We start from the raw sequence: 14,523 nt of genomic DNA, 5'->3' as shown, positions 1-14,523 counted from the left end.
TGTGCTGGTTGGCTGTGTTTATAAATAACTCTGCTGTTGTTTTTAGCTTAGTCTTCTAAATATAAGAAAAAAAGTGGTGTTTTTTTAATCATAAAGATGCAAAGAGAATGTTTCAGGGTAACCACTTTCATTTAGCTAATGTATCTGAGATTTTTCCCACTCTACTTTTTTTGACACTGTAGCCTCTTGTGAGGGGGATCAAGAAGTTTCTAGCAAGGCAAGGTTTGATTGGCCTTTTTATTCTGGGGTTGGGATGGAGTCCATTCCTTGCCTGACCATTTCCAAAACCAAAGGAAAACTGTATCAGTTAGAAGTCCATCTGTTTTTTAGAAGGAGTGGATTTGCACCAGGTGGGATAATAATGATCTATCCACAATGCTGGCAGAAATGTAAAACTGGCTCCTTATAGTTACTGCCAACAGCAAAGTCCTGAGCTGCTGCTGACCCATTCTAATAASTGAGAAATTTAGGTCGATAGACTATAAAAGTAGATATGTACAGATTGCATGTGCCTATATGTATGGGATTTTTTTTCCTAGAGATATACAATACATTGTTGTCAAGCACTTTTCTGAGGTTAATAATGTTTTATTTTAGGTTGCTGTGAAGATAATAGATAAAACCCAACTAAATCCTACTAGTCTACAAAAGGTAAGAACATACCATAACATCTACAATTCTGTTTAGGWTAACCTATTATCTTTTATTTCCTTTATTAAAAAAAATCCGTCAGCCCTTTGCCTTCATAAGCCAACTTCTTTGCTGACTGTCTGTGTACGTTGTGACCTTGAGAGGCAGAGTCCCAGTGTAGCTGTAATGTGCATCTGCACTTTGTTTTCAGAGCAGTTGCTCTAAACAGTTCCTAGCTAATAAATTTTGTGGCTAATTAAGTACTCAAATAATTTGTCTGCCTTCTAAATTAAGATGCATGCAACCCTTTAAAGAACAGTTTTTCTTGATTTTTTTTTTCTTTAATGTAGTAATTGCTTTGTGTTGAGTTGCAGGGGTGCCAGGTTTAATGGCTTTAATGTTTTTTTTCTGCTTTGATTTTACATTCTTTCAATTTTAATAAAATAATTGCTAAGCTCAAGGGACCTTTGACAGTTACCTCTTGTGTATAGAACTGAAGAAATGGCTGAAGGTGATACAGAAGTTCTGTTTTCTCCATGTGATGTCATGTGATTTCTGTAGTTTAGAAATTCAGCAGCCTTTACAGATATTGTGGTGTTGTGAGAAGTGTTTACCGAAGATGAGGCAGCTCGGAGCATCTGATTTTACCAAAACCCTGGTGTGTGATTTTATTTTTGTCGCTTTCCCCCCTCCACACACTCACCTACACAGTTTATGTATGCATGTGGTTTGGTTTTGACTGAGGAGCTGAAAACTTGCCTTGTCCTAGATGGGCAGGTTGTGTTACTAAAAATTGGGGATGTCTCTTTGTTTACAAATATCTGTACAGATACAGATATTGCTGTCTCTAGCTGTAGAATAAGAGAAGTAGAGAATGATTTTTTTCTGTTCTCTGTGGCTGCTGTAGCATTTATTTTGTGATTTAGGTTCTGAGCATCTAAGAACAGCGTTATTTATTTTAAACTATCATTTCCTTTGTGCTTTTTTGTTTCTCTGTGGCTTCTTGAGGAGCCACAGAGAAATTCAACCTCCCTTGAGGAGTCTGTGCAAAAGCCTCCTCATGCTGGAATTAACTCCCATCTTTGACTGCAGCAAATCTCTTGGCTGATGATGATTGAGCCAGTGAAGAGGGACCCACTGAGGCTGTGGTGATGAGCTCTGCTTTGGAAGTCCTCTGTTCGTGTAGCTTGGTATTTCACTGGGAAAACCAAGTGAATTTGTCTACTAGTAACAGGGCAAGAGGAGTGCTTTGCTAGTGTGTTTGGGTGTGGGTTTTTTTTTGTTGTTGTTTTTTTTTTTTTTTTTTTTTTGTTTAATTGCATGACCTTTTAATTTCAGATTCCACATACATCCCTCTGGCTATTTTCTGTGCCCCTTCTGTTCCCCTTTTTGTGGAAAAAGACATTGTGCGTGGAAATCTGCAAAAATACTTAATTGTGAAGTCCTGAAATGATAATTTGGTACAGRTTCATGAGAAGCAGTTAGTGGGAGGGAAAAGTTCAACACATGCCTTTGCCAAAAAGAGGAGTACGCTACATTTGAGGCGCTACATTTAAAGGATGCATTAATAATCTGTACCTGGTTTCTGCTTTTTAAATTGTCAGGTTATTTCATTTTTGTGGCAAAAAATCCAAAATAATATGGATTAATGTGTATTCAGTGAGCTGCRTTTCAGTTTGCACCCTGTGCTAAACATTGCTAGGGTGTGTGAAAGCTTCAGCTTTTGGGCTGTAGTATGTGCTGCAGTTCAGCTGCCTTTGAGCTTGGAGCTTGTGTGTTAGAGTGGAGAAAATGTATGTTCATTGTGAATGAAACAAAGACTTAGTCTCTGTTAAAACCAAAATTCTCTGTTAAAACCAAAATGCTCTTTTGACACTTTGTATTACCCACTCCACAGAAAGATCGAGGTATTCAAGGTTAGGTAAACCTCCAAAACAAACAAAAAAGTGAGAAATCATTAAATTCACGAGGTGTGATGCAGCTTGTGCTTTCCTCTTTACTTTTATATTTGTGTCCAAACCTCCCTGAAATAAAATATATTTATATATTCTATCTTAATCTCATTTATTTTGACTTCCTCATTTTTGTGAAAGCCATATGCCTCATGGTATTATAGGGATTTTTCGCAAAGCTGCTGCAATACTAAGGGTGCAAAACTTCATTCTTGGATAATTGCTTTAATAATAAAAATGTATTTTACAAATTAACCAGTAATTAAGAGTCACTCTGAATATAATTCGAGTCTTTATAAAAGATGTAGTCGCATTGCACAAGTAGTATTTTATGTATTTACTGTACCTGGGCCTTTACATGGTCGTGCAGTAAGAMAGCGCTGCCCTTTGCTCGCTTGTGGCTGGGAAGCGGAGAGCAAGAGCAACTCTAAGGTGCAGCTGGAAGAAACTTGTAGAGAAGCAAGGACCAAAGATAAATCTGTTGCTGTACCTACAGTGCCATCCTCTTCAATAACTTCATGCTAGGTAGCCACTGTGTACACCAGAAAATGTGCTTGGCTGCTGGTATAACATTTACTATTCTAATATTTTGACTGTAACTTCCAGAAAACTCATCATCTTGCTTTGCAACTTTACACGTCTGCTTTCAGCTTGCCACATTTCTCCAAAAACGTTGAGTGGAACTGAATTTTGATTCTCTGAAAGCTTTTGAATAAGCATAAGCACTGTCTTTGTGCAGTCAGTCAAGCAACGCTCACTTGCTGAAGTAAATTAAGGATAGGAGGATGGGTTGACATTTTGGTGTACTTAGCATTGTTTTTCAGAGTTGTRGCTTCTGTTTATGTTTTGATGACTATGTTGTTGTCATCATCAGGGCTGTACTCCCTGTTTTTCAAGAAACAGAAGATACTTTTCAGCCTTCTAGCGTGTTGCATGGAAGGCTTGCACGCTTGCCCAGGGAGGTGTAGGGGCTGGGAAGGTGGGTTATTTTATTGCTTCTCCCAGATTTAGAACTATTAGATGGATGTTTTTATCCAGAGATAATATTGGAGAATTCAGAGGAGTAATAATAGAGTCGTTTTAATAAGAACAGACACTTCTGTGATGAGTGTTGGCAGGGGAAAACTGAGTTAAGTTAGTGCCATAAAAAATGCTCCTCCTCGAGGTGTTTTGAACAGCCCTGAGCAGCAGTTGTGGCTGCCGCCTGCAGAGCTCGGAAGCCTGGAAATTCTGCACGAATCAGCAAAACTTTTAGACTTTCAATGGTTTCCTGACASACACTTAACTAAGTGTCACAGATATGTAGAGGTCTTGTGCTTTATGGATGTCCTTGTGCCCTTCCCCTCCGTATAAAATAAAGGACACGCCAGAGCCTGTCCGTTTTGCTTTGGTAACTGCCCCTGGTATAAATAGGTAAAACAGGCTGAGCCCTTAGAGCTCTGTTTTGTAAACAGAAGTATTTGAACGCACAGTTCAGGGGCTTGGAGGTGTCGAGTGGAACTGCRGTTAGTCACAGTACGAAAGGAAATTGGAGTTGTCCTTAGCTGCTTTCCAGACSTAAGTGGCCTACCTTGTTAACACAGGTCAGGCAGACAGGTTACTTTCCATTTCTTCTAATTTAATGCATTTGAGTATAGGGAAAGAAGTGAGCTGACTTCCCGAATTTTAAATTTGACTTTTGCTTCAGAACCTCTCCCTCTTTAAGTAAGCAAATCAATAGCAAATTAAGGACACTCTCTCCAGTCTTCTTTTTTCTAATCATTGGGTATGTGCTCTGCTACGTATTTAGGAGCACCTGGTTAGGAGACAGGCTTTATTTTGTGGGATCTGTCTTGATAGCAACATGCTGTACCAGCTTAGCTTTTTGTGGTGTTGTGATTATAGTTCTTGCTAGGTGTAAGCATTTGACATCATTTCTCAAATTTGTATCAAAATAGCAGTTGTCTTTTCTGCATCTGTTGTGTCAAACTGTTTCGTTCAGTAAATGTACGGGCTTCACTAGCAGTGATCTGCTGCTCTTCTGCAGATTGGTGGAACAGAAGGTGCTTTTATTTATTTTTAATAGGTTCAAATAGCAAATGGCATTTTAAGATTTTCCCTTTTTGGGGGGCAAGGGGAGAAGTGGGGTGGTCAGCAAGTTTCTTTGTACTTTTTTTAAATGTATCACAAGCCTAAAACTTGTTCTTTCTGTCATTAAGAAAAGCAGAACAAAAGTCATTTGGGGTGTTGGGCTCTATGATCTCCAAAGGTCTCTTCCAAGCTCAACCATTCTGTGATATGGAATGGTTTTACTGTATTACCTGGTAAAAGCTGTACTTTTTTTGCAAGATTTCTTCTGAATAATGATTCATGACCGAAGGAAATACTCAAGTCCACTTAATTCAAAGAAATGAAAAGCCTAAATTGTTTGACAGATTTGATTGTAATGATCTAAAATAGAAAATCTTAAATGCAGATGAGAATTTGACAGCAAGTAGAAATATCAGCAATGAAGAGACGGAAGTTTTTTTTCTCCCCTATCGATACCTTGAAAAAGAGAGAATTCCCAAAGCAGGGATCGTGTTTTCAAGATGTATTTTGCAAATTCAGCTAGAGCTCCTGAGCCCACGATCTGTTGGCTCTTGTGCAGGGCCTTGGGGAACAGCAGCACTTGGTGAGGATGAAGTGCAGCCTTATGAATGTGGGGCAGGGGCAAAACAAAGAGCCAGAAGGGGCTTTGACCTTTTGAGAGAGAAGTGAAGTGTTGCTCAAGAAAAGATGGGTATACCTGAACAGATTCTGACCTGCACAAAGCAACTCAGTGGGAGAGAAGAACCCCAAAGCCATCCCCACAACAGGAACATTTTCCCCAGGTCCTTTTTGTGACCTCACGCAGGTTGTTTAAAATCTACCTTAGAACAGCTCCTTCCTTTTAGAAAGTGGAGACTGTGAACGTCCCCTCTTGGGATTCATGTGGAACTACTAGGACCAAGCACCTGCTCTGCTCTTGTATGAGAATAGTGACTCAGTATTCTACAGAGCTGGATATATAATACAAGCTCTAATTTAATTAAAAAAAAAAAAAAAAAAAGAAAAGAAAAAGAAAGAAAAAGGCATTTATATAGAATATATCTAGAACCATATTTTGACTCCTGGTGGTGTCTGAGTAATACTCTTCAGAGATGTTAAAAGTAAGGGTTTAGTTCATGTAGTGAAGTACTAGGCTAAAAGTCAGTAACGTTCTGTCTTAAAGAAARTAGACATTTTTGCTTCTTAACTAGTCTTTTCCTTTTTGGAAGAAAATAATAAGTTTATTATGTGGAACTTGTGAATTCAGTTCTTCACTTCCATTCTTCTTGTCACTGTGAAATCAATTTCAATCTTCAACCAATTAGTAAAATTCTAAACACAGCGGGGAATATKGAATAGAGCAATATACATACGTTTGTGGGAATTATTACATGCTTCAAATTACATGTAGAAATGCTTTTTATTTATAGAAGTCTAATATTTTAAACTCCGCTCTGGAGGGAAGTGCTCATTAGAGTAGTTTTTATCTGAGAATTAATACTGTTTGTGAAGGATCTTTCTGATCTTSTGGTTTGTGTTAGCTTTGCACCTGCCTGTATCTGCTTAAAGCTATTCTCAAGGTATCATAACATATGATCATAACTTCTRACTAATCGATACTCATTTACCTGACAGACCTTCTTGGGCAACAAAATACAGTCTTCATGGCAAATTTTCCAGGGCAAAGCTGGCTTTATAGGCAGAGAGATGTATTTGTTAACATGAATTCTAGCAAATGGTATTATATGCTTGTGTGTTGCATCTTGAACATGTGGACATGATATAACATGACTTTCCTGGAGAAATCTTTGTATAGTTCTTTCTTCCTTCTGAAACTGRTTTAATGATAATGTAAAGGCAAGCAGATAGTTAAGTAGCTTGAAATGCTTAAATAATGTAAATATTCACCTACAAGACTTTTGCTAGCTCAAAACCAGAATGCCAAAAATACGCTGTCCTGTAGCCTTGTTTGTAGAATAAATGCAGAGTTTTAGAAATATTTTATGACCAAATGATGCAAATGGGGTAAAAAAGCAGCAGCAGCAGTGATTGCACCCAGTGTTAAGGAGGCCTCTCTTACAGAAAGACTTTAGGTCTAATGTGTTTCCCAAATGGCTAAACGCACTGAAGCCAAAGAGTTTTTCTTGCATTTCAACATGCTACTGGAGCTCCAGCTGAAAGATGGGACTGTGGAGTGTCCAACGTACTGAAGAGATTTGGCAATGGGGATATATAGACTGAGAGAGCTAAATAAGCACTTCAGGTTACTTTTGTTTGCCTTGTTCACTTTGGGCTCTTGGGTTAGTCTCACCTCATTTACTTACTTGATTGAACCATGAGTGCTGGAAATGTAAAGATTTTTTCAATGTAATATCTAGTTTCAGCTTTTCTTTAAAAAAGACACAAAAAGTATATGCTTAATACCAGTGTTCAATTCCTTTAAATTATGTGACCAGGGTCATAAGGCAGATACTCATTAGTGCTAAAACTGCAGACCTTTATGGGGCAGAGGGAAGTCTCATTTGTGACCTAGTGTAAGTTTTGTGAGTTTTGAGAAATGTGAGAAATATCCTACCTTATCTCTATGGGGCGTTAGAACTTCTGGTATCTATTCTATTTTTTAAATTGATGCATTAGACTATTTTCCCCCATGCACCAATTCCAACCTTGTACCCACAGTTCTGTACATACGGTTGCCAGTGGCCAAAAACCTCAGAGAAGAGATGGTCTGAACTTGTTTATGGGCTGTGGTCAGCAAAGACTCCTAAAGCTTGTTACTCCACAAAGCATTGTAAAATTTACCAGTATCTGTTTGTACAAACGTTTTAAAATTAGTCCATTTGGGATAAGGAGCTGATATGGTCCTAGCCATTATCAGTGGTTAAGATCCTTTTGCTACATAATGTATAGGATGCGGAGTGCATTATCTGGRGTTCACAGTGTTGTATTTATCTACTCATTGGAATATAAAATGACTTATGTGACAACTTTATTCCTTTTCCCCTTACAAAGCTGTATGTCTTAAGTAACTTTTCTTCAGTAAACATTTTAAAAATTTGTCTTGCTTCCTTAACAGTTGTTTCGAGAAGTACGAATAATGAAGATACTGAATCATCCCAATATTGGTAGGAGTCCTACATTTCTGCAAACTTTTAAAAACTGTTTACGTTGTACTCTTTGGCTTTGTTTTGAATGTACACTGCAGCTATGCTTCTGTTAAACACTTTAGAGATAACAGGGCAGTAAGCATTTAGGAAACACTTTATTTTTGCTGTCTGAAGTAGCTTGTGAATGCTGCTTGCAAGCAAGGATTTTGCACTTAGGGGATAACATGTCCAGTTGAGAAAAGCAGCAACACCAAATAAGAGGTGCTGAGCACTGTATGATCATTTGAGGAGTAGATTTCCTCTTTTTACAATAAAAATTACTCTCTGTGGCCAAAAATCAATAGCTTCTTAGGTGAAGCTAGCAGAACTCCATTAGCTCAGTCTAGGAAAGACTCCTTCAAAGTGCTGTTTCCAGACAGTTGGAATTACAAAGCATGTAATTTTCCCTTTCTGCTTTAGTTCTTTCCCCTACCCCGCAGCTTCAGGGCCCTACTTTGTGATGACAATTCTTCTGGCTGAGGAGGGCTGGACAGTCTTGTTCCAGAGACACTTAATGTTCCTGAATCGGCCAGAGGGCTTGTTGCATACAAGGTATGGACGAGGCATACGAGTCGTTACATGCCAGGCACTCCCTTTTTATCTCCTTGAACTCTTGGTTGCTTTTCCAGCATTTTTAGCTTCTGCTCTTGTTGGGTTTTTTGGTGGTGGGGGGGTGGTTTTGAGTGAGAATGGCAACTATTGCGATGTGAGGGAAGTCTTTCAGTGTCTAACAGTTACGGTATCCACTCGTTTTATAGTTGGTCATTTCCTCAAATTTCTAACTTGAAACGCTGTGCTAGAGAAGGAGAGGAGGTCTGTATCATCTGAAGGAAATCTGTGTCAAATTAAGCACTAATTTCAGCATGAATGTGTTTGTAGTGTGCATAAACTCTGAGAGAACTGTAAATTAATATGCTCTGTTATCAACTGTGATTTAGAAATTAATTTGCCTTTTTTCTCCCTTCAAAAGAACTCTAACCTAAAGGATATCAAGCTTTCTCRTGGTTTAGTGTCATTGCTGGCAATAAATTATACTCACTTCAAGAATAAAGCTTATTTGTGCTGTGTGTTTGCTGCCTGCTGCAATCTTTCTCGTTCACTTTTCTTGCAGTAAAATTATTTGAAGTTATTGAGACTGAAAAGACATTGTATTTGGTAATGGAATATGCCAGTGGGGGTAAGTGCATTCTTGATTTTGCTGTAAGGATAAACTGAGGTATAGGAAACAKTTGATTGCATGCCTGGGAACAGCTGAAAAAAATGAGAATTTTATGGTTAATGGGCCATTCTAAGCTGGCTTTTACAAGGATCCAAACCAGATTCTCCGGGCAGACGTTTCTCTCCCTCACATAATGTTTTCTGAAGTAACCTATTTGGCTTTGGCTCAAGGATAGCTGTGATTCTGACACTTGTAGTTGAAGCATCAGGAAATAATCTGGTGCCAATTCTGGCAAAAACTCTACTCTGAAAGCACTTCAAGGCATAGAAGCAAGGAATTTGGGAAGGATGGACAGCAGAATCATAAAAATCATTGCTGATAGGGGGAGGTTGCKCCAGGAAGCTGCTTATCAGGATGGGAAAGGTTGAGCACATCAGGGAGACCTGCACAGGGTTAGTGTCCAGGCAGGAAATGTCCAGGTTAGTGTCCATCAGGAAATAAAGACGGGCTGAATTCTTCTATATCATGGCTAATTATATGCCTGAAAAGTTAAATGAAATGTAAGCAGTAAAAAGGCATTTTTTTCCTGACTGCTTCCATTTCTCTCCTTTCTGAGAACAGGAAAGCTTGTTTTCAAGTAATACTTKCTTATAATTGACAGTCAGAGATAGAACCTGGGCTGATGCTTTATCATTTTCTGGTTCAGGAGAGGTGTTTGACTATCTAGTTGCACATGGAAGGATGAAAGAGAAAGAGGCTCGAGCAAAATTCAGGCAGGTATGTAATTAATATTTACTTTTTTGTTTGTGTGTGATATTTCATGTACACTTGAGTATGCACACACTTGCACTTCAAATAAAACTKTGATTATTGTGATATTTATTAAAACTATAGTGGGAAAAAAATTCCTGGAGAATTTCCTAGGCAGTACCCAAAAATAGTAATGAACTGGTTTAAATTTTTTTTTAATGGATGTTACTAAGAGCATTTTTTGTATGTGTGTCACTTTAGTGGTTTTGTTTGTTTGTTTATTTTTTTCTAGTATTGTGGAATTTAAACATGTTCTGTCTGGAGATGTTGATATGATTACATGCATATTGCTGTATGATATCACARTGTCTTATGTGAAGTCACTTTGTAAGAGACTTCTATCCCTTTATGAAGAAATTTCTCATCTTAATCTTTTTCTTATTCTGCTTTTGATTGCTGTTTGAGACTAGTATTGTGTTATACGTATAAAAAAAATGTACATGTGAAAGAGTATAATGAAATGGTCTATTAGGCATGCTAGTATTTTAGAGAATGAAGCCTGAAAAGGCACATTTGGAAAAAAAAATCATTTCCTGTTATAGCGTTTGCTACTGAGTGATCTGCATTTAAAATAAGATATTATTTTATCAATATGTTGAACTTTGGGCTATGTAGTTAACTTTTTGCATTTATAGTCTTTTTTTTTTTTTTTTTTTTTACTGAGAATTAAAATGCAGATATATCAGTGATGTGTTTTATATGCTTATTAGTCATTGGGGAGAAAATAAAGTGCCAAAGAACCACCAATTCTTACACATCTGGGAATTTTCCAGTTTTAGGATATGAGTTTTATGAATTTTCTATAATYTAACACTCTCCTGAATTGTATCAGGAGACAAAAGTGCTAAATGACATGTGCAGGCTTGTATTGTGACTTGGTTGACTATATGATTGATGATCTTGCTTTTTCAGATTGTATCTGCCGTGCAATACTGTCACCAGAAATGCATAGTTCATCGTGACCTTAAGGTAGACTATTACTATTTTTATTTATTTTCCTAAGTGACGATGTAGACTCAATCTCATCCTGTGTGCTGCGCATTGCTAAGACTCTGAATGCCTCGGTCATCTCAATGAGGGAAATAGCACTTGCTTGTATTTTACTCTCAAATTTCTGAAGCACAGAAATAATGTGGTTTTACACGTTGGAACAYGGAAGAGACAAGAATAGAACATGTGCTACTTTCATCCTAATTTTGGCTTTAAGAAAAAGAAATGCTCTCTAAAGAATTAGATCTGTTGGCATGCAAGCACCTACGCACTGAAGCTGCAGAGGTTCAGTGATAGCAGTCAGCAGTATTTAATTAAAATAATTTCAATTTTAAAAATGTAAAGCAAAATACATAAAGCGTTCCATTCTTAATGCTCCTAAGAAATATTTGGTTTTTTAATCTGTTTTTAACTTAGACCTTAGTGATTTATACTTTTAATGTGTAATTTGGGCAGAAGAGAGAAACCGAAGGCAAAGGATTTTTGCTTGTTTGATGTTTTTGCTGCTTTCCGGTAGTTTTCTCTCTTTATAAACACACTAAGGCATGTCACATTGCAGAGCTCTGCAACAGGAGTTGCAGAATAAGTCCTCARTCTGAAATTGTCCTTGTGCCAGATACAGGTATCATGGACTAGCATAGAAGATCCTCGTCCACTTAAAAGGCAACTTGCACTTCGATGTCCATATAGCTGAAAGAACAGTCTTGATGTACACTTGTTTGCAGAGCGGGCGGGCGCTTCTCTGCACAGCTCMTGAGACTTTCCATAACTGCTCTGCAGCCCTCACACGAGTTCCTTTTCCCCTCTGCTGCAAGTTCCCTGCTGCTCATCCCCATCCTTCCTGCTGCCTCCCCTGGAGCCTCTCCTGGAGGCTCCCAGATGATTCTTTGTTTGCTCTTCTCTTCCCCGCTCTTGGAGGGAGTTGTGTTAGACACTCTTGAAACGTTTGGTGTTAAGTGTGATTGAGAGCCAGGCACTGTAGCCAATGGAAAATTCATTAGCCAAAGAAAGAAAAMAGAAAGGCTGAACTTCTGGTTGTGAGGATGTGTTCTCACTTCCTCCCTCCTTTCCAAGCATGGTGTGTCATCTCTATCTTGCTTTAAACTCTCCTAATGGAGCTGGAGGAAGGGAAGAGGCAACTATATCTCTACTCACATCTGCTCTTCCTCATATCCATGTTATAAACCTCTCTGATTTTCCCTATCAGCACCTCAAGGCAGAGATGTAGGGCTGTGTTGGAGATYTGCTAAGCCTGCTTGTTCTCAACAGCAGGAAGGGTGACCCCCATGAAATGCAGGTGATTTCAAGGAAGTGCAAGTGATTTCTTAGGAAGAAGCATAAGAATAGTGTGGAAGTTGGTCCAAACTTCCAGAACTCAACAGGGCAGATTCCAGCATCTTCTTGTACTGTGATGCCCATCACCTACTGTACCTTTGGAGTGACTGTTCACACATTTGTTTTTTCTGAACATGTAATGAATATAAACATAGTTTGGGTTATTTGCTGTACAGTAAAGCTGGCATTTCATGTTTTCTTTTAAGTCAGAAGGCTACAAGCATGGGGTGCTTGGCTGATGGAGAACTGCTGGACTAGGAGGGCTATTGTCATTGCAGAGCAGCTGCACAAATACTGATGTTTTTACTACAAGAAAAATGAAGTCTTTGTGCAATAATGTAGAAGGCTGTCAAATCTGGAGACCATCTCTGTGAGATGGTCTGCGGTCACATCAGCTGGAAGCAGCTGAGATTACAGACCATGAATTGGGAAAATAAAGCATTTTTCAGCATAGTTGGCTCATAAACAGGTGCTATATTTTACTTCTGGCAGAGGTTAAATTGCATTTCCCGACTGTTGTCTTGATACACTGGTTGTAAATTGTTTCTGTTCATAGCCRTTGAATGTAAGTGAAATGTCTAAAGGCAAAGACAAAAGAGCCTTAGTCGCGTTACACTCCCTTTTTCGGTGACCAAGCATTGTGTGCCTTTCTGATCCTGAAATAGGAGACTTGTTTTTTTCCTTCTTTAACGGGAAGAAAGTGCAGAGTTGTGTATCTGCTTCAGACAGGTTCAGCTCCCAGGGCAGCATTCAGCAAGATGTGGCCATTTGTGCCGCAGAGCTGACGCTTGGCAGCTGCCTGAGCCACCCCTGCCAGCAAACCGGCAGCCTGGGCCTGGTCACATGTGAAGACATTGCCCACTGCTGCCTCGCTCATTGCACAGCAGCTTTCATTCTGAGAAATGCACATTAATTTGCATCAGTAACTATTTTTTCATCTACCCATGATGTTAGCAGTAAAATGCTGTTCACTGACTGCAGGTTCTTCAACACTTGCATCTATGTATACATGAGATACCGCATTCACATGCTGATTGTTGCAGAGACATTGGTCTTTATATATATAAAATTTTGCATTGTGTATGATAAAGTGTAATTTAGAGTATATACACTGGTGATCTTATTGCTGAAGCAAACTCTGATGATAAAAGGACGTGATTTTTTGGTACAAGATACTAAGATATAACACATAGCCTGAAGTGTTTCATCTTGAAAGCAGAAGACATCTGCTTTTAAAGTCTTAAATCCCTTSTAACCTCTGCTCCACCAAAATCTTAGAGGTTTGGGATTAGATTTATGCTCCTTAGCATCAGAAATTGCTGACAATTGCTGACAGGCAGAAACATGCCAGATGCTGAACCTGTTATTCTGGGATGTCTAGATACTTGGTCTGAAGCTAAGCTTTCCRTGTCATTGTGTCTAGGGTAAAAAAAAATAGTCTTAGTAGCRTGTTCACCATCCACCTTTCAAATCTGTTTAGCTGATTTTAAYTTTTCTGTTTTTCTAGAACATAACCCATTTCCAAACTTTGCAATGGATTCAGAGGGATTAGTTCCTAGTGTTCTGCAAGAAATACCCTGGTGGCTAACTAAATCAGAAGAAAAAAAAATCCACTTATAAGTGATATACTGCAATATTAATCTTCTTCTGCTAAAAGAATTGTCCTTTTCCTCTTTTGTTTTTCTCTTAGGCAGAAAACCTTCTACTTGATTCAGATATGAACATTAAAATTGCAGACTTTGGCTTTAGCAATGAATTTACAGTTGGTAATAAACTGGACACGTTTTGTGGAAGCCCGCCTTATGCTGCTCCCGAGCTTTTCCAGGGAAAGAAATATGATGGTCCTGAAGTGGATGTATGGAGTCTCGGGGTCATCCTGTACACGCTAGTGAGTGGATCATTGCCATTTGATGGTCAGAATCTAAAGGTACAGTTAAAATATGAAAGCTGAGCTTTTTGCTTTCTTCACCTCTTCGTGTCATTAGTAAATTCACCTTTTAAAACTTTCTTCTAAAGGAATTGAGAGAGCGAGTCCTGAGGGGGAAGTACCGTATTCCGTTCTATATGTCCACAGACTGTGAAAATCTACTGAAGAAGCTACTAGTACTGAATCCCATAAAACGAGGTAGTTTGGAAGTAAGTACTTTGATGTTCAAATATAGCTTTTTTCAGATTAAGAATGMATAAAATACAGTAGACTGTATTTTATTTAAGTAGACAGCTTAAGATTTGTTTGTTTTCCACCATATGTACTTTATTTTTGTCTTAGGGGCCTAAAAGTCTTAGGAAAAAACAAGGAAGCATCACAGAAACAGGGCAGTTTGAATATAGAAGGTGTTACACCTGAAAGACTGACTTTAATTTCAACTGAGCAAAGTCTGTCATTTAAGAGCATTTCAAAGTGCAAACAGCTCACACTTGTTTTCATCCCATTTTGGAGGCAATTCAAACA

The 14,523-nt window shown here is 38.4% G+C and overlaps 1 protein-coding gene across 4 annotated transcripts in view; it reads left to right on the top strand.

The window, feature by feature from the left end:
* Positions 1–14,523, top strand: part of MARK1 (microtubule affinity regulating kinase 1) — a 51,000-nt gene that overhangs the window by 17,723 nt on the left and 18,754 nt on the right. For all 4 annotated transcript variants that reach the window (XM_026048439.1, XM_026048441.1, XM_026048440.1 and 1 more), the window contains exons 3-9: positions 598–651; positions 7,708–7,756; positions 8,889–8,954; positions 9,643–9,713; positions 10,659–10,715; positions 13,762–13,998; positions 14,088–14,207. In XM_026048439.1, coding sequence (XP_025904224.1) covers positions 598–651; positions 7,708–7,756; positions 8,889–8,954; positions 9,643–9,713; positions 10,659–10,715; positions 13,762–13,998; positions 14,088–14,207 — 654 coding nt within the window. The remainder of the gene's footprint in view (positions 1–597; positions 652–7,707; positions 7,757–8,888; positions 8,955–9,642; positions 9,714–10,658; positions 10,716–13,761; positions 13,999–14,087; positions 14,208–14,523) is intronic.

The sequence above is a fragment of the Nothoprocta perdicaria genome, unplaced genomic scaffold (genome assembly GCF_003342845.1).
Source record: "Nothoprocta perdicaria isolate Ctin4 unplaced genomic scaffold, notPer1 scaffold_54, whole genome shotgun sequence".
NCBI lineage: Eukaryota > Metazoa > Chordata > Aves > Tinamiformes > Tinamidae > Nothoprocta > Nothoprocta perdicaria.
Note: the sequence above shows the minus strand (reverse complement) of the source record. Positions and strands in the feature narration are given on the sequence as shown.